The 25,000-nt window shown below is 44.0% G+C and overlaps 1 protein-coding gene across 10 annotated transcripts in view; it reads right to left on the bottom strand.

Annotated features, from left to right (window-relative positions):
* dcc (DCC netrin 1 receptor) overlaps positions 1-25,000 on the bottom strand; it is a 402,326-nt gene that overhangs the window by 175,157 nt on the left and 202,169 nt on the right. For all 10 annotated transcript variants that reach the window (XM_073950897.1, XM_073950899.1, XM_073950890.1 and 7 more), the window contains 1 exon segment: positions 12,745-13,068. In XM_073950897.1, the coding sequence (XP_073806998.1) occupies positions 12,745-12,850 (106 nt within the window). In that variant the 5' untranslated portion in view covers positions 12,851-13,068.

Below are 25,000 nucleotides of genomic sequence, written 5' to 3'. Positions count from 1 at the left end.
GCGGATTAGACCATTAGCATTTTGACCATAAAATATTTTAGTCAATTTTCCCATTTCAAGCTGGAGTCTTCTGCAGTTATGGATGCATAAAAGTCGATGACGTCACAGAGTTTAACTGGTCTACTGAGGTCAAGTTTGATCTATATTCACACATTCGTTCATGTTTGAACAGTGACAGCGTGTGACGCACAGTTTTGGAGAAGTATAATCCTGCACCCGCTGGCCTGTCAACAACTGCTTGATAAAGTGCGTGTCTCCATAGAGTTTTCTAACTGGTGAATGACATGATCTAGTGTTATATCTAATCAGTGCTCGATCGCCTGTTCATGACTTAAGGAGGCGTGGCTTTGGGCGGCAGGGGAGGGTCGTAATATTTCTAAGCTATTATGCTAATGCTAGCATTCTGGCAGATCACCTACTGCACCTTTAAGGTGAACAAATAATCCAGAGACATTAATCCACTTTTAATTAAAGATTTTAAAGTAGAAACAGAACAATCATCAGGCAGTGAGCATGAGGACACTCCTGTTTCTCTTTTGAGTTCTTCTTTTGAGCACCTACTATATCGTCATTTAATTTCAGGACTCAGTATATGATGTGTGAAACCCCAACGGTCCTACACCACCCAACCCGCTCTGAGCTTGAATCGAACTGGCAACCCTCCGCATGAGAGTTGGTTGCTAAACAAGGATGCTACAGACCAAGACCTCTAATGTCTGTCACTAGAGCACCTTTAGAGGTCAGAAGAGTGAGGTTTACCTGCACAGCACTTCACTAGCTGGCCTTGTTATACCAGCATATGTTTGACGCAGCTGATGCCCTTCCAGCTGCAACCCAGTACTGGGAAACACCCATACACACTCATTCTCTCACACACACACACTCATACACTACGGCCAGTTTAGTTCATCAATTCCCCTATAGCGCATGTGTTTAGACTGTGGGGGAAACCGGAGCACCCGAAGAAAACCCACGCCAACACGGGGAGAATATGCAAACTCCACACTGAAATTCCACACTGAAAAACCAGTGACCTGAATGCTGTGAGGTGACTGTGCTACTCACTGCGCCATCGTGCTCCCCCATATTGAAAACAGTAGGTCTGAGTAGATTTTACCTCTGCAGGTGTAACCCCACCGGTCCTACGCCACCAAACCCGCTGCGAGCTGGTATCGAACCTGCGACCTTCCGCATGGGAGTCGGTTGCTCTAACAAGGAGGCTAAAGATCATGACCTCTAATGTCTATCACTAGAGCACCTTTAGAGGTCAGAGGAGTGAGGTTTAACTGCACAGCGCTCAGTAGCTGGCCTCCGTTACACTCACCCCCCTAAACCTCACTCCCATCCGGGTCACGGCACCAATGTAACACCACTGGTTCTACGCCACCCAACCCGCTCTGAGCTGGTATCGAACCGGCGACCTTCTGAATGGGAGTCGGTTGCTGCAACAAGGAGGCTAAAGATTTTTGCTTTTCCAGTGAATGTGTCTTGATCTTAGGATGTTTTTAAGCTAAGCCTGATTGTTTTGCAGAGGATGTGAATCATCTGCATTGAGTATAAATGCATTAGTTTGTGAAATGGTTGTGGTTAATGCATGTTTGGATGATTCTGCTCACTCACTTGATGACCGTACAGAAGCATTAGTGTTGATTTTAGCTTTATTCTCTTCTGTCTTCATCCAGTGCTGTTAGACACTGAGGACTCTCTTTAATACATCTGTGATGAAGCCCTGATGAGTGTCGTTCCTTCATTTAACTGTTGGCTTCTATAAAGGCAGTAATATTTCAGATAAAGTTCCTCAACGGCAGGAAATTACCGAGCCGCTGCTGTCGTTCAGACAGATGCCAGACTGTGTGCTTTTCACTTCATCTCGTACAGACACGTCTGTGATGAACAGCAGATGCTGGCGGTGTAAAGCTGAACACGCGAGCTCGAGATGCACAGTTCAGGATGAAGAGGAGAGAGCCTGTTTAATGCATGAATGTAACACCATATTACTGTGCTCAACTGTCTAGCAATGACTTTACTGCTGCCTATCAGAACAACCTACCCAGCGCTTTACACGAACACCCAGCAATCCTCTAACAACACAGGTGGGTAGTAATGGATTACAGCCCTGCTGAAAAATCCAGCTCAAACCAGCCTAGGATGGTTGGGTGGTTTTAGCTGGTTGACCAGGCTGGTTTTAGAGGGGTTTTGGCCACTTACAGGCTGGTTTCCAGCCATTTCCAGCCTGGTCTTAGCTGGACAGGCTGGGAGATTCATTTATTCATTCATTTTCTTGTCGGCTTAGTCCCTTTATTAATCCGGGGTCGCCACAGCAGAATGAACCGCCAACTTATCCAGCAAGTTTTTACGCAGCGGATGCCCTTCCAGCCGCAACCCATCTCTGGGAAACATCCACACACACATTCACACACCATGGACAATTTAGCCTACCCAATTCACCTGTACCGCATGTCTTTGGACTGTGGGGGAAACCGGAGGAAACCCACGCGAAGGCAGGGAGAACATGCTAACTCCACACAGAAACACCAACTGAGCCAAGGTTCGAACCAGCGACCCAGCGACCTTCTTGCTGTGAGGTGACAGCACTACCTACTGCACCACTGCCTTGCCTAGGCTGGGAGATGATCAGCTAAAACCAACTTGACCAGCCAAGCCAGGCTGGAAGCCCAGCCAAAACCAGCTATATCCAGCTTAAACCAGGGTGGTCAAGCTGGTTTTAGATGGTTTTAGCTGTTCACTTTCCAACCTGATCAGCTAAGACCAGGCTAAAATGGCTGGAAACCAGCCTGGAAGTGGCCAAAACCCCTCTAAAACCAGGCTGGTCGACCAGCTAAAACCAGCCAACCAGCCTAGGCTGGTTTAAGCTGGATTTTTCAGCAGGGAGTTACTTCAGTACAGTTACTTGAGTAAATGACTTTTACTCCAGTACATGTTTAGAGAAGAAACTTTACTCTAATGCCGGGTTCAGACTGCTGGATTGTCACAGTAGTGGTGTCAGATGTGTTCACACTGCATGACTATCTGGGCTAGTGTTTTGTTGCTGCTTTGTTTACACTGCAAGATGGATCTGCGACAGGGACTTTCACATTATATGACTTTACAAAAGTAAGAATCGCCGATAACTTTGTCCAAACTACGTCTCACTGCCAAAAACACGTCGTATATCTTTTGTTATTACCTATATAACGAGACAGAAGCCTTTAATGGGGTAGATGTACACATTTGCTCGCCTGGGTTTGAAGGGAATCAGCAATCTCTCCTCAACTGTTTTCTCTTTGAGCCTGTTCTGGTGTTGATCAGATGACACGTCAAACAGACATGGGTGCTCCTGCCAAATTTACACTAGTTTTTCCTCCATTTACTGGGTCCAAATAAACTAAAACTGGGCGCATTTAACTTCTCCCCCATCCTCCCGCTGGCCCGCAGGTACACACACACTAGTGAATGCTGCTGTCTCATTAACTGTAGGCGATCGCTGATGTTATTGTCAGTCAGAACACATTTCACATGCCATGATTTGTATCGCAGACAGCTCCAGATATATTAATATGCCAAATATCTCACAGGCATACTTTTGTGTGATTGTCACTCACGTGCACGAGCACCAATTTGCCTGTGATTTCAGGCATTTGTCAGTGATTTGTCGGTGAGTCAAAATCAGGGCTAAAATCACGCAGTCTGAACTCGCCATTACTAAACTACATTTGGCGGTGCTCTTACATTACTGCCATAAATTCATTCATTCTTTTTTCGGCTTAGCCCCTTTATTAATCTGGGGTCACCACAGTGGAATGAACCACCAACTTATCCAGTACATGTTTTATGCAGTGGATGCCCTTCCAGCTGCAACCCACCACTGGGAAACATCCACACACACACTCATTCACACTCATACACTACGGACAATTTAGCCTACACAATTCACCTGTACCACATGTCTTTGTGAGGGAAACCGGAGCACCCGGAGGAAACCCACGCGAACGCAGGGAGAACATGCAAACTCCACACAGACACACCAACTGAACTGTTGTTGGTGTCCGGGGGAAATCCTCCAGCTGACATCGACAACAGTTCATCAAACTGGGCTGGGCTCAGTCAGAAGCACCGCTGAAAGCCTCCGTGATCCAGGTTCAGTTTCTGGAGGGGTTGATGAACTCAGAGCTGCTGCACTTCTGAAAAGATCTAGTGGACTCAGACACGGCCCCAAACATTTCAATGCTGTTTTTCAGCCTTCATAAAGCACATAAACTGTTCTTTTCTTAATAAAATCCATGTCAGCCATTTAGCAAAGAAGCTACAGTCACAGAGCAGACAGAAGCCCTGCCCATCAGCCGAATCTGCGTCTGCTCTGAAGTGAATTTGACACACGAATGAAGCGGGGTTTGACGTGCAAATGAAGCGAGTAAACTGAAAGGTTCACACGGTTATTTATGCGCGAATAGCACAATTTATCCGCACGTTTCTCATCTGGTGTGAACACAGCATTATGAATATTGTGCATTTAAACAAAACAGTTTTATTAAACGGCTAGACTAATAGTTTAGTCACAGAACATCTTTAGAAATAGAAAGATAACTCATTTAAATTCATAAGAAATATTGCACAAAAAAAATAAAAAACGTTTCTCTAGATTTTTCCTTTTTTAATCAAATTTTATTTAATAATCCCCCCCCACCCCCCACCCCCACCCCCAACACATACATTTGGGTGTACTAACTTCTGGACTATTATTGTAAGGTATTTTGTTAGATGAGCTCCAGATTTGGCTTCAGTACTGACTAATCTAAAGTATATGAGCAGTTCCAGCGTTATGGATGTGACATTTGCAGTAAAAACTCAAAACATAAATTCACATAGAAAGCAGACGTTAACATTATATTGAAACATCTGGTTATATTTTTTAAAACAACTAGCCACAGAGTTGTGGGAGCAGAAAAATATCAGTCTGTAGACATTTTTCATATTTTACATGAAGAAAATAAACATGCGTTACGGATGTGACAAAAAAAAGTCTGCAAGTTTCTATACTCTGTAGAAATTCTGTGAATTAACCTGCACAACCCAAAAGAAACAATGATAATCAAGAGGAGAAGAGTTGCTCTTCATGGATCAACCATAACTGCTTTTATTTGATTGAACATTTCTGCATTTATAAGGAAAAAGTGTGGTTATGTATGTGACATCTCTCCGTTATGGATGTTACGCATGTGAAATTGCCACTTGTGTGACTTTGGAAAATCAAATATAATTATTTAAAAACACTGATAGAAACAATTTTGAGTATTTTTAAAGCACCGTAAAATACAAGCCTTCACAAAAAAATGCAGAAACGGTTTTGCTAGTTTGGCTAGTTTTTTTTTTTTTGGCAAGGTTGACATTTGCATGAAATTGCTCATATGCACAAATATAAAGCTGTAGAGCTTCCTATAGAAAATAATAATGTAAAAGAGAGATCTGTGAGGGGTGAATGAACACTGTTGCATTGAAAAACCTGAATGTACTTCCGTTTATTCCTGAGACTGCATGTGCTTAAAATATGTAAGAATAAAGCGTAAAGTTACTTTTGCTCGAGTACAAATCATTGCTATTCCACCCACCTCTGCATAACAGTGCCATAAATACTACCACGTAACACCTTAGCAACCTCCTGTCAACCTCTTATAGCTTCAAGAAAGTTGGAAACCTGTAAACATTGGCTTCATAGTAATTGTTTTCCTACTATGCAAGTCAATGGTTACAGGTTTTCAGCTTTCTTCAAATGATTTTCTTTTGTGTTCAACAGAACATATGTTAACACTTTATTTTGATGGTGCATTTGAGTATTAGTAGACTGTCTGCTTCATATCTGCTGATTCTGCTCCTTTAACAGACATTTAACTGACTAGAAGAAACTTAACAAGTACACGTCAACTTACACTAATCCTAACCTTACAGTCTACTTATAATCTAATGAGATCATTAAAATAAAGTGATTCCGAACATGTGAACTCATAAAGATTTGAGAAAGTGAGTAAATGCTGAGAGCATCTTCAGTTTTGGTTGAAGCGTCTCTTTAATGTTTATATATGCACTCATTAACCAGTTCAACCACAGCACAGCAGCTCATCTGCCTGGTTAGTGGGAATTATCTGATTAAGCAGCTGATCTGATCTGCAAATGCTCATTACAGGCGCCGCGCTCAGATCAGACGCTAACCGGATTACGCCAGAGTGAAGCGTGTGACACGCGTGTAATCTGATTCAGTGTGAAAGACAGCGGAGGACAGACCCTGGAGGAGCTTCAGCAGACCATAAACACCACACACTAGCTCCGTTTCCATCTTCCATTTTCATCCAAGCAACCACCCTGAATACCCTAGCAACCACACTTAACACCCTAGCAACTGCCTAACTATCACCCAGAACACCCTAGCAACCCGCATGAAACCCCTAGTAATCATCGAGAACACATTAATAACTGCCTAACAATAACCCAGAACACCCTGCAGCCACTTTACATACCCCAGTAATCACCCTGAACACCCTAGAAACTGCCTAACAATCACCTGGAACACCATAGCAACCACCCTAAATACCCTTGTAATCACCCTGAACACAATAGCAACAGCCTAGTAACCACCCCAGATACCCTAGTAATCACCCTAACACCCCAGTAACTGCTTAATAACCACCCAGAGCATCCTGATAACTGCCTGGCAACCATCCAGAACAACCTAGCAACCATATACATAACCCTTGTATCCATCCCAAACATCCTAGCAACAGCCTAGCAACCACCTATAATACTCTAGTAACCTGAACAACCACCCTGGAACACCCTCTAACAACTGCAACTTGCGAAAATGTTCTGTAACCACCCTGAACACCTTATCAACTGCCTAACAATCTAGAAGACCCTAGCAACCATCTACAACACCCTTGTAATTACCCTGAACACACTTGCAACTGCCTAGAAAATAACCCATAACACCCCAGCAACATGCATGAAAATTTTAGTTAACACAATGAACACCCTAGCAAATACATAACAATCACTCTGAACACCCTAGCAACCACCCTGAACACCAAAGTAATCACACTGAACACCCTACCAACTGGCTAACAACCACCCAAAACACTGTAGCAACTGGCAAACAACCACCCTTGAATACCCTAGAAACTGGTTACTAACCATCAAGAACACCCTAGCAACTGGCTAACAACCAACCAGAACACCCTAGCAACCACAACAAAACCAAAGTAATCACCCTAAACAGCCTTGCAACTGCCTAAAAAATAACTCAGAACACCGTTGCAACATGCACACAAACCCTAGTAAACACTGTGAACACCCTAGCAACTACATAACAATCACCCAGAATACCGTAGCAACCACCCGGAATGCCATAGTAATCACACTGAACACCCTTATCAACTGGCTAACAACCACCCTGAACACCCTAGCAATTGGTTGGAAATCACTCAGAATAGCATAACAACTGGCTAACAACCATCTGGAACACCCTAGCAACCTTAATGAAAACCCTAGTAATCACCCTGAAAACCCTACCAACTGCTTAACAATCACCCAGAACACCATAGCAATGACCTAGTAACCACATAGAAAACCCTAGCAAAAGCCTAGCAACCACCCTGAATACGCTAGTAAATCATACTTAATATCCTAGCTACTGCTTAAGAACAACCACCCCGAACATCCTAACAACCATCTAGAAACCATCCAGAACACCCTAGCACCTGCAACTTGCTAGGATGTTCTGTAATCACCATGAACACCTTAGCAATCCTATTGAACACATTATCAACTGGCTAACCACCTATAACAGCCTGGGAACTGCTAGGTGACCACCAAGAACACCCTAGCAACCATCAACAACACCCTTGTAATTACCCAGAACACCCTAGCAACCTGCATGAAAACGTAGTAATCCCAGTGGACACATTAGTAAATGCCTAATCAGCCAGAACATCCTGCAAACACTTTAAATACCATAATAATCTACCTGAACACCCTAGCAACTGGCTTACAAGCACCCATAACACCCTAGCAACCCTAATGAAAACCCCTGTAATCACCCTGAAAACCCTACCAACTGCCTAACAATCACCCAGAACACCATAGAAACCACCCTGAATACCCTTGGAATAACCCTGAGCACCATAGCAATGGCCTAGTAACATCATAGAAAACCCTAGCAACAGCCTAGCAACTATCCTGAATACACTAGTAATCATACCCAATACCCTAGCAACTGCTTAAGAACAACCACCCAGAACATGCTAACAACCACCTAGAAATTATCCAGAACACCTTAGCAACCATATACGACACCCTTGTAACCACCCTGAACATTCTAGCAACAGCTTAGCAACCATATATAATACCCTAGCAACCATGCTAAACATCCTAGCAACTACAACTTGTTAGGATGTTCTGCAATCCTGAACACCTTATCAACTGGCTAACAATCACCTATAACACCCTAGAAACTGCTAAGTGACCATCAAGAACACCTTAGCAACCATCTACACCACTCTTGTAATTACCCAGAGCACACTGTGGGCACATTAGTAAATGCCTAATCAGAACATCCTGCAAACACCTTAAATACTCTAAGAATCCTCCAAAACACCCTAGCAACCACATAACAATCACCCAGAACACACCCTTGTATACACCATGAACATCCTAGCAACAGCCTAGCAACCACTTACAATACCCTAGCAACCACCCTGAACATGTAACCATGTACTTACCCTAAACACCCCAGCAACTGCCTAGAAATCACCTAGAAATCCCTAGCAACAGTCAAACAACCACCTAAAATACCCTAGCAACCACCCTGAACACTCTAGCAACTGCCTGAGCTCAATTTGACTTGACTGGTCAACACAGGCGACCAATCAGATCTGCAACTTTAGCTCAGCTGTGGTGTCTGACTGTTGTAGCTGTGAAATAACTCAAATTATTCAGCGGAGGGATATATGGAGCTGTAATGTGCTCTAAACCTGCCGGAACTACTTCAGCTGTGCCTTTATCTGACATTAACCAAACACCTGAGAGTGACCAGGTGTCTCAAGCCCTCAGCAGAGCTCTAGTATACATCCTAAAATACAGTTTCAGCATCATCTTCATGGGTTGAGGAGCCGGAATGATGATGAAGATGTTGAGAGGAACAGAGCGAGCGCGTGTCTGTCAGATGATTCTCATTACTGTGCTGTAAATGCTGCGCCTTCCGGCAGGTTAAACACAGAGCGGCTCGTCTCTCTGCGCTCGGGTTTATCAGAGGTTCCCAAAGCGTTTACACAGAGCAGAACGCCTGAACGCCTCCGTCCACAGGTGGAGAACACAGCGCTTAATGTCCTGCTGAAGGTTACTGAGCTCCAGCTGCTAAATCAGCTTTATTTCATCTCTCACACACACACACACACACACACTTACACACCTATCTTCACATAATAGCCGGGGCTCTGCACACACTGCAGTCATTCAGTGCAGGATGAGCAGCGACAGTAAACTCTGACTATGAGAGCCAGTGATGGAAACAGGACATTCAAAATGCATGAAGCAAACGTATGTGTGTGTGTGTGTGTGTGTGTGTGTGTGTGTGTGTGTGTGTGTGTGTGTGTGTGTGTGTGTGTGTGCGTGTGCGTGCGTGTGTGTGCGTGTGTGTCTGTGTGTGTGTGTGTGTGTGTGTGTGTGTGTGTGTTGTGACACACTCCTCCACTGTATATCTAACATCATTAATGAGAGTCAACATGAGTCTATCACAGTCGTAATGAAGCGCGGTGTGAATATATAATGTCATCACATTATCTCAGCCTCCTCCAGTGTGTTTGTGTGCGCTATCGGCACGCGTGTGTGTGTGTCCAAACCAAAAGTCAAGTGATGAAACATCTTTAATTAGATTAGCAGGTGCTCAGAAGTGTCAGGTTTACTGACTCACACACTGAAGCCTGGCACCGGTTATTAACCAGCCGCGGGAAAGTTTGGCAAAAGTCCAGATAAAGTCAAACTATTTTATTTCTCTGGAGAACTTTCCTGAACAACACATTACAAATGTTGTTATATTGCAATCGTGTAAGCAAAACAATCTGATTTTTTATTTGAAATAACATTACTCTGCTTCACCATTATCAGATTATTCCGCTTGTTTAAGGAAAAACTAAATTATTATTTAATTTTGACTTTTTATTTCTGAACACAAGACAATATTTGTTGAGTGTGGCTGGCGCGGTGGCTTAGTGGTTAGCACTGTAGCCTCAGAGCAATAAGGTCGCTGATTTGAGTCTTAGCTGGGTCAGTTGGTGTTTCTGTGTGGAGTTTGCATGTTCTCCCCGTGTTGGCGTGGGTTTCCTCCGGGTGCTCCGGATTCCCCCACAGTCCAAACACATGCGCTATAGGGGAACTGATCAACTAAACTGGCCATAGTATATGAGTGTGTGTGTGAATGAGTGTGTATGGATGTTTCCAAGTACTGGGTTGCAGTTGAAAGGGCATTCGCTGTGCAAAACATATGCTGGAATAGTTGGCGGAGTAAAAGAAGCATTGTATTTTTGCATTGTACAAAATCCTCCCAATCAAATTAAATGAACGAAATGAGTTATTACAACTATTATGTTTAGAAATGTGTTGAAAAAAGACATTTAAGACGGCTTCAAATGCTCCCACTGAGCCAAACAATAAGAAACAACCAAATCTCCTACCACAGCTATGCTGATGACACTCGGATCTACATAGCCTTTAGGTCCGTGCACACCAAGATGCTTTGTGCTCAAGTTTTCCGTCAACATTTAACGCCTCAAGACTAAATAAAGGGCGTCAATGTGATGGTATAGACCAACGCGCAAAACGCCAGGCGTAAAAGCGTCCTTTTTAAAGAAACGCCTCATGCTCGTTTTTTTTGTTTTGACGTGTCACATCTAAACCTTCTCCACCAATCAGACTGGCACTTTTATTCACGTGCACAAAGCTGCTGAAGTTACAGTAAACAGCACTTGGAGGTGCTCAAGTGCAAAACTGTCAATGCGAGCGCACATTGAAGAAGATGCCCAGAGGCGATATGAACGTGGAATCGCCAGTAACTTTAACAAGCGTGTCAACTTTCTCTGTCTTTTTCTTATTCTGTGTAGCACCTTCTAACGCCAAGAGTGATTTTATATACTCTTCTGCTTGACGCCAGTGAAAATCTCTTGGTTTTGAATAAGGAAAAACGTCTCAAAAAACGCTGACGATAAACGCAAAGGAAAAGCGTCCAGGTGTGTACAAACCTTTACTGCCTGATGACTACAGCCTTATTGACACCCTCTGCCAGTGCACTGATGAAATGAACAGTTGGATGTGCCAAACCTTTCTTCAGTTAAACAAAGAGAAAACTGAAGTCATTGCGTTTGGGAACAGAGATGAGGTTCTCAAGGTGAATGCATACCTTGGCACTAAGTGCGTATGCTATCCGAACCGTGCCCAGGCCCGTTTCCCGGATCGTTTGAGAAGTGTGAGTGCGCTGAATCAGGCTCAGACACGGTTCACTTGGCCGGCCCTGGCCCGGTTGGAAGAGGTGTGCCTGAGCGCGGATCACTTGGGCTTTGGCGCGGTACGCTTGTGTGTGAGTGCAAAAGTGCAAAACCCACCAAAGCCCGAAACTGAAAGCGAGACGTGACTTTTAAGGGACTGTTTGATATGGATTTATTAATCATTCTTACTGTTCAGTGAACGCAAACTGCCGTAGATTATTAATGACAGCTTCACCTTCAGCAGACCTCCTCATTCCTGCAGCACGAGAGCTTTATGACTGTTTATGAGCGCCAAAAGTGGCGAATCTGTACAGTGAAATATCTGACTGCGTGTCTCTGCATCCCTAAGGACTGTTTGGCGAAATATTTGACTGCATGTCACTGCATATCAAACCACTGACACGATATAACTAGAGAAATCTCCACTGTGCTGCTGAGTGAGAGAGCGCGGGAGGGGGGACAAGCGTGCTTTGGCCCGGTTCGAGGCAACTGTACCAAGTGTGAGGACGGCCTAAGGGTCAAACAACATAAAATAAGGTCAAGAATCTTAGTGTGACTCTGGAGTCAGATCTGAGTTTCAACAGTCATGTCAAAGCAGTCAGTAAATCAGCATACTATCATCTCAAAAACATAGCAAGAATCAGATGCTTTGTTTCTAGTGAAGATTTAGAGAAACTTGTTCATGCTTTTATCAGCAGCAGGGTGGATTACTGTAATGGACTCCTCACTGGTCTTCCTAAAAACACAGTCAGACAGTTGCAGCTCATCCAGAACGCTGCGGCCAGGATTCTGACCAGAACCAAGAAAATAAGAGCACATCACACCGGTCTTCAGGTCTTTACACTGGCTCCCAGTTACACTCATTTTAAAGTATTATTACCTGTCTATAAATCACTAAATGGCCTTGGAGCTCAATACATCACAGATGTGCTCACTGAATACAAACCCAACAGATCACTCATATCTACAGGATCATATACACTAGAAACTCCAAGAGTTCAGTCAAAGCAGGGTGAATCGGCTTTTAGCCACTATGCCCCTCACTGCTTGAATCAGCTTCCAGAAATTATCAGATGTGCTCCAACATTGGACATGTTTATGTAAAGCACTTTGAATTACCATTGTGTATGAAATGTGCTATGTACATAATCTTGCCTTGCCTTGTATATCACTAAAAAAGAAATATTGCAATGACAGATTTTTAGAATAAAAGCAAAGGTACCGGAGACGGTGACGCGTGCGGTGCGGCTGACGATGGCCCCGATGCCTTCCAGCGAGGCCAGACACTGGTAGGAGCCCTCGTCCGGCCGGTGGTGTCTCGAATGCATCACATTCTGCACTAGCAGGGATCCATTAGAGAGCTGACGCCTGCGCTCGTCCACTACTGCACTCAACAGAACTCCATCTTTCTTCCAGGAGATGCTGGGGACGCCCTGATCCGACAGCGCATCGCAGTCCAGCTGCAGAACTCCACCCCGTACCGTCACCACGTCCTGCGGCTGCAGCACAAACCGCAGATCCACAAACCCCCGCGGAGACTCCAAACCTGCAGACAGAAACACACATGCGGGATTAGGTGGGTTTACATCTAAAGATGGGATTCATGCGCAAAACAGGAATAACACATAAAACCACCAGTCATGCATTCATTTTCCTTCAGCTCAGTCCCTGATTTATCAGAGGGCGCCCCAGCGGAATGAACCACCAACTACTCCAGCATATGGTTAACGCAGCGAATGCAGCGAACGCAGCGAAACACCAACACACACTCTCATTCACACACTCATAGACTACGGCCAATTCAGTTCATCCAATTCACCTAATTCACCCATAGTGCATGTGTTTGAACTGTGCAAATATACACACTGAGGCAAATTAATGTATGCGAAAGGGGAATCTCACATAAAACATAAAAAAAAAACTATATTTCCATACAGTGATAAACAAATCATACATTCCATATATATTGAAGCAAATATAAGAAAAAAAATGTAGTTGAATGCGTTGGAAGAAGCCACTGTGGTGTTTTTTTCTCCTCTAATAAATGAGCTGCTCCTCAGAAAATGAAAACAAAACGCAATGAGGTGGCTTTTAGAGGCAGGAGATGCACCTTGGGAGTGCAGACAGATGCTCAAGACAGTTCTGGAGGGAATAATAATAGAAAAATAACAACTAAAAAAAAATAAATAAATAAAAAACTGAACCCCTGTGATGATGGACTTTCGGTGCCAGGCATTTCTAATATTAGAAATTACAAAAAAAAAAAATCTGCACAATGAAACACACATTACTGAAAGATCAGCACCGAGAAGCACATTGGTGACAGATCAACACAGAAACACAAGCATTATTGACAGATCAGCACAGAGAAACACAAGTATTATAAACAGATCAGCAAAGTGAAACAAAGGCATTACTGACAGCTCAGCACAGAGAAACACAGTCATTACTGACAGATTAGCACAGAGAAACACAGTCATTACTGACAGATTAGCACAGAGAAACACAGTCATTACTGACAGATCAACACAGAGAAACACACATTACTGACAGATCAGCACAGAGAAACAGTCATTACTGACAGCTCAGTACATAGAAACACAGGCATCACTGACAGATCAGCACAGAGAAACACAGACATTACTGACAGCTCAGCACAGAGAAACACAGACATTACTGACAGCTCAGCACAGAGAAACAAAGGCATTACTGACAGCTCAGCACAGAGAAACACAGGCATTACTGACAGATCAGCACAGAGAAACAGAGGCATCACTGACAGATCAGCACAGAGAAACAGAGGCATTACTGACAGCTCAGCACAGAGAAACACAGGCATTACTGACAGATCAGCACAGAGAAACAGAGGCATCACTGACAGATCAGCACAGAGAAACACAGGCATCACTGACAAATCAGCACAGAGAAACACAGACATTACTGACAGCTCAGCACAGAGAAACAAAGGCATTACTGACAGCTCAGCACAGAGAAACACAGGCATTACTGACAGATCAGCACAGAGAAACAGAGGCATCACTGACAGATCAGCACAGAGAAACACAGGCATCACTGACAAATCAGCACAGAGAAACACAGGCGTCACTGACAGATCAGCACAGAGAAACAGGCATCACTGACAGATCAGCACAGAGAAACACAAACTATTGACAAATCAGCACAGAGAAACACAAATTATTGACAGATCAGCACAGATAAACACAGGCATTACTGACAGATCAGCACAGAGAAACACAGGCATTACTGACAGATCAGCACAGAGAAACACAGGCATCACTACATTGGCACAGGAAACACACATTGGCAACAGATCAACACAGAAGCACAAGCATTACTGACAGCTCAGCACAGAGAAACACAGGCATTACTGACAGATCACTAACAGGCATCACTAAAAGATCAGCACAGAGAAACACAGGCATCACTGACAGATCACTAACAGGCATCACTGACAGATCAGCACAGAGAAACACAAATTATTGACAAATCAGCACAGAGAAACACACACTACTGACAGATCAGCACAGAGAAACACACGCTACTGACAGATCAGCACAGATAAACACAGGCATCACTGACAAATCAGCACAGAGAAACACACATTACTGACAGATCAGCACAGAGAAACAGGCATCACTGACAGATCAGCACAGAGAAACACAAACTATTGACAAATCAGCACAGAGAAACACAAATTATTGACAGATCAGCACAGATAAACACACACTACTGACAGATCAGCACAGAGAAACACAGGCATCACTGACAAATCAGCACAGAGAAACACAGGCGTCACTGACAGATCAGCACAGAGAAACAGGCATCACTGACAGATCAGCACAGAGAAACACAAACTATTGACAAATCAGCACAGAGAAACACAAATTATTGACAGATCAGCACAGATAAACACAGGCATTACTGACAGATCAGCACAGAGAAACACAGGCATTACTGACAGATCAGCACAGAGAAACACAGGCATCACTACATTGGCACAGGAAACACACATTGGCAACAGATCAACACAGAAGCACAAGCATTACTGACAGCTCAGCACAGAGAAACACAGGCATTACTGACAGATCACTAACAGGCATCACTAAAAGATCAGCACAGAGAAACACAGGCATCACTGACAGATCACTAACAGGCATCACTGACAGATCAGCACAGAGAAACACAAATTATTGACAAATCAGCACAGAGAAACACACGCTACTGACAGATCAGCACAGATAAACACAGGCATCACTGACAAATCAGCACAGAGAAACACACATTACTGACAGATCAGCACAGAGAAACAGGCATCACTGACAGATCAGCACAGAGAAACACAAACTATTGACAAATCAGCACAGAGAAACACAAATTATTGACAGATCAGCACAGATAAACACACACTACTGACAGATCAGCACAGAGAAACAGGCATCACTGACAAATCAGCACAGAGAAACACAGGCGTCACTGACAGATCAGCACAGAGAAACAGGCATCACTGACAGATCAGCACAGAGAAACACAAACTATTGACAAATCAGCACAGAGAAACACAAATTATTGACAGATCAGCACAGATAAACACACACTACTGACAGATCAGCACAGAGAAACACAGGCATTACTGACAGATCAGCACAGAGAAACACACATTACTGACAGATCAGCACAGAGAAACACAGGCATCACTGACAGATCAGCACAGAGAAACACACATTACTGACAGATCAGCACAGAGAAACACAGGCATCACTGACAGATCAGCACAGAGAAACACACATTACTGACAGATCAGCACAGAGAAACACACATTACTGACAGATCAGCACAGAGAAACACAGGTATTACTGACAGATCAGCACAGAGAAACACACATTACTGACAGATCAGCACAGAGAAACACACATTACTGACAGATCAGCACAGAGAAACACAGGCATTACTGACAGATCAGCACAGAGAAACACACATTACTGACAGATCAGCACAGAGAAACACAGGTATTACTGACAGATCAGCACAGAGAAACACACATTACTGACAGGTCAGCACAGAGAAACACAGGCGTCACTGACAGATCAGCACAGAGAAACACAGGCGTCACTGACAAATCAGCACAGAGAAACACACATTACTGACAGATCAGCACAGAGAAACACAGGCATTACTGACAGATCAGCACAGAGAAACACACATTACTGACAGATCAGCACAGAGAAACACAGGTATTACTGACAGATCAGCACAGAGAAACACACATTACTGACAGGTCAGCACAGAGAAACACAGGCGTCACTGACAGATCAGCACAGAGAAACACAGGCATTACTGACAGATCAGCACAGAGAAACACAGGCATCACTGACAGATCAGCACAGAGAAACACACATTACTGACAGATCAGCACAGAGAAACACAGGTATTACTGAAAATTCAGCACAGAGAAACACACATTACTGACAGATCAGCACAGAGAAACACACATTACTGACAGATCAGCACAGAGAAACACAGGCATTACTGAAAATTCAGCACAGAGAAACACAGGCATCACTGACAAATCAGCACAGAGAAACACACATTACTGACAGATCAGCACAGATAAACAGACGTTACTGACAGATCAGCACAGAGAAACACAGGCATCACTGACAGATCAGCACAGAGAAACAGGCATCACTGACAGATCAGCACAGAGAAACACACAGGAATCACTGACAGATCAGCACAGAGAAACACACATTACTGACAGATCAGCACAGAGAAACAGGCATCACTGACAAATCAGCACAGAGAAACACAAATTATTGACAGATCAGCACAGATAAACACACACTACTGACAGATCAGCACAGAGAAACAGGCATCACTGACAGATCAGCACAGAGAAACAGGCATCACTGACAAATCAGCACAGAGAAACAGAGGCATCACTGACAGATCAGCACAGATAAACACACATTACTGACAGATCAGCACAGAGAAACACAGGCACCATTGACAGCTCAGCAGAGAGAAACACACATTACTGACAGATCAGCACAGAGAAACACAGGCATTACTGACAGATCAGCACAGAGAAACACAGACATTACTGACAGATAAGTACAGTCAGTAAAGTTTATTTATTAAGCACGCTTAACTTCAGTTTGGCTTTGACCAAAGAGCTGAACATAACCAAAAACACTCAAAGTAAAATAACCATAAAAGTAATAATAATGACAACAATGCTGCACAGAGATGTGTTGAGTAAGGAGAACAGCACAGAGAAACCCCAACCATCCACTACTAACACAATAAATGCATGAGAAATCAGTGTGTGAGTGACAGTAAACCGGTGCTGTGATGGACGCTTCAGTTTCCCTCACAGATATGCATTAACACGTCTTGAATTGTGGGGTATCCTGAAGCTGAAACGCTGCGGGTCATTCAGATGCTGATTGACTCCTGCTGAGCGGCGGCTCATTCTGTGTGTCAGTCTGAGGAGTCGATCCTCCAGCGCCCAGCATGAACACACACACACGCTTATTACACAACATTTAGACTAATCTGATCACGCTTTCAGCTCCAATAAGAGGACGCTGCTCACACAAGATGACAACAGCAGTGAAATGAAGCAGAACTAAATCTGTTAAACCTGACACAACAATGTTCACCATAAACATCACGAATATTGTTAAAGGGCACCTATTATGCTGCTTTCTACAAGCTGTGAATGCGTCTCTGCTGTCTCCAGAGTGTGTGTGTTTGAGTTGAAAACAGCACACAGATAATGCTCTCCAGCTCTCTGAAACTGACCCCTCCAGGTTTTGATCCTAATTGTGGTGTTTTGGTGACTGTCGCTTTAAATGCAAATGAGATTGTGCTCTTTTCAGAAGAGGGCGGAGCTACAGACGGCTGTGCGACAGATGTAAAACAGCAGTGTGTGTGACTCTAATAGCTAATGGACAGACGGCTGCTTCTCACTCAGGGCTGCTGTTTATGTTAATGAGATGGAGAGATGGGCACTAGTGGGCGGGGCTTTCCCCCTCTGATGATGCATACCAAAGGAGAATGTCAATCAAAGTGTTTCAGTCATCAAGTCTGATAATAACTAACACAATTAATTCATGTAGAGCATTAAAGAGCTGCTGGATATAAAGACACACTGCTGACACACACACTACAGGGTTTGCACCCCTTATAAAGGTGATTCTTCACAATAGGTGCTCTTTAAATCCAGAAACACTGACTGCAGTTCACTATTGAGGGAATATAGAGTGCGTTTAAAACCAAGCGACACCGAGCGTGCTTTTCAGACAGAAGCTCAGACGTGTGGATTTCACAGCTCCTCACGCACCGCTGATCTGCGATACGGAGATGGAAATACAGTGTCATAAAGACAAAAGGAGGATGGAGGATGGAGGGTGGAGACGCCTTTATAGACACACTGAAGCAGAAGACAGTGAAAAACACCCATCAGGATTCAAGACAGCAGGAGACAGACAGACAGAGAGAGAGAGAGAGAGAGAGAGAGAGAGAGAGAGAGAGAGACTCTACACCATTCACACTATAGGAAACGGGTAATCTGAACTAATTTGCCTCATTTAAATCATCTACACTCTTTCTTCTTGTTATAGCATCATTTTTATAGAGATCTTGTCTTCTGTTTTCTGCCATTTATTTCTCATTCACTGTATATTTTATTAATTTTATGTAAATATATTCATATAATATAATACATTCAGGGCATCACAGTGGCTCAGTTGTTAGCACTGTGGCCTCACAGCAAGAAGGTCTCTGGTTCGAGTCCCAGTTGGATCAGTTGGTGTTTCTGTGTGGAGTTTGCATGTTCTCCCCCCGTGTTGGTGTGGGTTTCCTCCGGGTGGTCTGGTTTCCCCCACAGTCCAAGCACATGCGCTATAGGGGAACTGATCAACTAAACTGGCCATAGTGTATGAATGTGTGCATGAATGAGTGTGTATGGGTGTTTCCCAGTACTGGGTTGCGACTGGAAGGGCATCCGCTGCATAAAACATATCCCTGGAATAGTTAGTTGGTTCATTCCGCTGTGCTAACCCCATTTATTCATTAATTTTCCTTGGTTTTAGTCCTTTATTAATCACGAGCACCACAGTGGAATGAACTACCAACTATCCTGGCAAATGTTTTTTGCAGCGGATGCAACCCCGTACTGGGAAACATCTATACATACTCATTCACACACACACACACACACACACACACACACACTCATACACTACGGCCAATTTAGTAAACCAATTCTCCTATAGCGCATGTGTCTGGAGGAAACCCACGCCCACACGGGGAGAACATGCAAACTCCACACAGACCCGCCAACTGACCCAGCTGAGATTTGAACCAGCGGCCTTCTTACTGTGAGGCCACAGTGCCGCCCTAATATAATACATATTCTATACAAATCTACTGACACACACACACATAGACTCACAAACATACACCTAGACTCTCCCACACACACACACACACACACACACACACACACACACACACACTGGCTGACAGAGCTCAGAGATCATCAGATTGACTAGAAACAGAGGAACACCATCACGTCCTTCATCTCACAGAGAAACACACGCACACACACACACACACACAGACACACACAGACACAAACAGATGTGGAGATGAAGCGAATCCGCCGAGACGCTGCTGAAGATGTGATTGAAGAGCAGAGGGTTCGACCCGCCGCTCGCAGCACACAGATTACAGCACACACACACACAAGAGGAGGAACACACACTTATTCAGAGAGCGTATGATATACAGCCAAATAGGAGTGAGTGTGTGTGTGTGTGTGTGAGAGAGAGAGAGAGAGAGTGAGAGCGAGTGTGTGTGCCTGTCTGTCTGAGAGTGTGTGTGTGTGTGTGTGTGTGTGTGTGTGTGTGTGTGTGTGTGTGTGTGTGAGTGAGAGCATGTGTGTGCGCCTGTTTGTGTGAGAGTGAGTGTGTGTGTGTGTGTGTGTGTTCTCCCATATCTGGTCATCTCCTTATCAGCTGTCACCATGGTTACTGTGTATCCGGTCACCTTATTGATCTGTCAGTCTCTTTCACACACACACACACACACACACACACACACACACACACTAACAGCTCTAACTGTGCGCGTGCGTCAGACGTCCAACAGAAGCCGACTGTGATGTTAATATCAAAGCTGATTCTGCTGCTGGAGATGTGCTGTGACAAACTAAACAACAGATTCAACAAGCAGCACACACACACACACACACACACACACACACACACACACACACACAGGTCTGACCTCAGCATTTAATCCTGATAATCTGATTGTGCTGCTGTGGAATTCACTGGAACATCTTTAATCACTTAAAGCCTCCAGTCTGAGGTCAAGAGGACGAGAACACACACACCTGATCATGATCAACACACACACACACACACACACACACGATCATTCTAAAGCAATTCAAGACTGTCAAGAATTAAAGTATAGGTGAAACCACTATGCAGATGCTGTGTGTGTGTGTGTATGTGTGTGTGTGTGTGTGTGTGTGTGTGTGCGGGTGTGTGCGGGTGTGTGTGTGTGTGTGTGTGTGTGTGTGTGTGTGTGTGTGTGTGTGAGAGAGAGAGCGGATCCGCTGTGATGCTGAGTGTGTGTGTGGATCTGTGTGTGGATGTTTCCCAGAGATGGGTTGCGGCTGGAAGGGCATTTGCTGCATAAAAACTTGCTGGATAAGTTGGCGGTTCATTCCGCTGTGGTGACCCCGGATTAATAAAGGGACTAAGCCGACAAGCAAATGACTGAATGATTTGTTTATTAATGCTTCTGAAGCAGCAGACACCATTCTCCAACATGTCCACACTTTCCCGTTACTTTTCCTTTCCTTTTATTCGTCCGCGTAGCTCGATTGCGCAACTCTGAATGGGCAGAATGAAAGTGTGCTCACTCAATTTGCTAGTGAGACTTTCACACTCGCAGTGTCACCTTCACGCTTTAGCTCTGAGAGGGGGAAATTAAACAACATATATATTTCATATCACAGCCTCTTGCGATTAATTAATTGCAATGTTTCAAGTTTGATTCAATTGATTCTTGTGGGCTTTATTAATCTGGGGCCGCCACAGTGGAATGAACCACCAACTTATGCAACCACCAATTTATGTCCTTCCAGCTGCAACCCATCTCTGAGAAACATCCACACACTCATACACTACGGACAATTTAGCCTACCTAATTCTCCTATAGCGCATGTGTTTGGACTGTGGGGGAAACCGGAGCACCCGGAGGAAACCCACATGAACACAGGGGGAACATGCAAACTCCACACAGAAACGCCAACTGAGCCAAGGATCAAACCAGCAACCTTCTTGCTGTGAGGCGACAGCACAACCTACTGCGCCACTGCTTCGCCCATGTGATTGCGATTGGGTTTTGATTATTGGCGCAGCCCTAGTGTAGGGTTGGAACTAAAGTGTGCAGAGCTTTGGCTCTCCACGAACTCAGTTTGACTCGTGTGGTTTTCTATCATCATGTGGTTTAGTTTAGGCCATGTCCACACGTACATGGGTATTTTTATAAACTTTTTTTACAACTTTATTTTTTTTTTCACTTTTTTTGTACAGTTAAGTTTTCCCCACTTTAATTAAAAAATATATATCTGTCCACATGAAAACGCAAGAACGCACTGTGATGCATTTTAAGGGACACCCAAACAACAGGTGGCGATAATGACACTTTTATGCTGGCTTCACACCAAATAGGGAATCAAGTATTTATGTGAGTGAATCACATGCATGCACCTACTCAAAGTATTTATCATAAAGCAGTCATTCAGGAAATATTGCACATGCTTTTGTTTTGCGGATTTCTGCAGCCGGTTTGAACTTTAATGTTCATATTATGTCGTTACTTAATTTTGCATTCATGCAGGATAATTTTAATAAAACTGAAAATAATATAATAATCTCATTTAAATTAAACGATGTAAAATTAAATGATCATATTAATTAGTAATTTAGTAATAATAATAATAACTAGATTATTAAAGTTCGTCAAGACAAACTTTGAGGCTGGCTTGAGAAAGCCTGGTGGTAATAGTTTATTTAAAAAGTATGGACGGACGGACGGACGGACGGACGGACGGACGGATGGACGGACGGACGGACGGACGGACGGACGGACAGACAGACAGACAGACAGACAGACAGACAGACAGACAGATAGATAGATAGATAGATAGATAGATAGATTAAAATAGTTTGGAAATAGTTTGAAAACAGTACAGACAAATAGATAGATTCAATGTTAAGTCAATGACAGTCACTTTCAATGGAAGTCTATGGGACAGTTGCTAGGGTACAGTATCTGGTTGTTAGGGTGTGGCTAGAAAGTTAAAAGTTCATCAGTGATTGGCTGCTGATGCAGAGTTATTAGTTCATAGAGTTTGATTCAATGTAAAGTCAATAAGAGTCTTTTGAATGGAAGTCTATGAGACAGTTTCTAGGGTCCCAAAAGTGGTTGCTAGGGCGTGGCCAGAAAGTTAAAAGTTCATCAGTTATTGGCATAGGTAGTCTGATATAAAAGAGCCCAGCTAGATGTTTGTGTGACAGTCTGACGCAGAGTAATGAGGTCACAAAGTTTGGTCCAATGTTAAGTATATGGGTTTTTTCCGACAGTTCCGGGACATTTTTTGGAAAACCGAAAGTCTGACCAGTCGGAAAGGATATAGAACATCGAGTCAGACCAGTTTGGAGGTCTGGTGTGAGTTTGGTGGTCATAGCTCGAAAGCTCTAGGAGGAGATGGTGTTTGATTTTTAGTCTCAGAAAAAAAATTGGATATTAGTAGTCTGGCTTGCTTTCACAAACCAGCCTAATAATAGCAATAATAATAACAGCAACTATATATAACTATATTTTTGTGAGGTAAAAAAAATGAAAAGGGGGGCTCTTAGATTCGCTATAGCCCCAGGGCCCAAAGTGTTCTTAATCCGGCCCTGTGTGTACCTGCCGTGTGGACAGAAAGAATGCAGATACGAGATATGAAACACCAGCAGTAGTTGGCTAATATATCGGGTGGATAAGTCTGTAAATCTGACCCTGAAAGAGTCGTGCTTCACCAGCCACAAACCTCACCGCACATCACTGACACACACAGAGATACACACATGAGCATTACACCTCAAACCACAGCACTCACAGCACTCGCACACACACGCACACACACACACACACACACACACACACACACACACACACACACACACACACACACACACACACCACAAGCATCAAACCACAAACCACAGCACACACAGACACATAGAGACACACACACACACACACACATACACACACACACACACACACACAACACACACACACACACACACACACACAAACATTTGTTTTTTTTTTAAATATGGTACAAAAACATTAAGATGAGACCTGCGCCTCATCCACTCAACCACTGGTGAGTTCTTAAAGGCAGAGTTCAGCAAACACAACATCTCCTCATAATCACCTGCAGCAGCTGAACTCCACATCTATAATGCTCTTAATCTAAACACTCTACTGGCTAATGGACAGACGGCTGCTTCTCACTCAGGGCTGCTGTTTATGCTAATGAGATGGAGAGATGGGCACTAGTGGGCGGGGCTTTCCTCCTCTGATGACACGTACAAAGGGAGAATGTCGATCAGATCACTGCATCAGGGTGATTTCTGCTTAATAAGCTTCCTTTAACTGTCTTAACCAGCAGCACTCTGGATCAGCCGATCAGCTGACATCAGCTTTGACCAATCAGAATAAATCTGCGCATCATAGAGTCCAACACTGAGTTATCCAGCATATGTGCTGCTTCAGCGATGTCCTGCACAACACAACACAACAGACCAGGACAAAAGCGCAGGTTTGACTGAGGAGCGGCGCTGACATCACGATGAACAGACAGACAAACACCGGTGCTCAGAGGCTAAAGGCTCCCCGGGGGCCCACGGAGATCAGGGTGGAGGCGCAGCTGCTGCACACACACACACACACACACACACACACACACACACAGATGGGGCAAAACCTGAACAAAACTGCAGCACTCACACTCACACGCACACACACACACACACACACACACACACACACACACGCACGCACGCACGCACGCACGCACGCACGCACACACACATACACACACACACACACACACACACAAGCACACACGCACACACACAACAGAAACAGCCACGCTATAACCACAAACACAACCACACACACAGACACACACACACACACGCACGCACACATACACACACGCACACACACACAGATGGGGAAAAACCTTAACAAAACTGCAGCACATGCAAGCACACACCCACACACACACACACACACACAAGCACACACGCACACACACAACAGAAGCAGCCACGCTATAACCACAAACACAGCCACACACACAGACACACACA

This window comes from Danio rerio, chromosome 5 (genome assembly GCF_049306965.1).
Source record: "Danio rerio strain Tuebingen ecotype United States chromosome 5, GRCz12tu, whole genome shotgun sequence".
In the NCBI taxonomy this organism is placed as follows: Eukaryota; Metazoa; Chordata; class Actinopteri; order Cypriniformes; family Danionidae; genus Danio; species Danio rerio.
The sequence above is the reverse complement of the archived record's forward strand: the minus strand, read 5'-3'. Positions and strand labels throughout refer to the sequence as shown.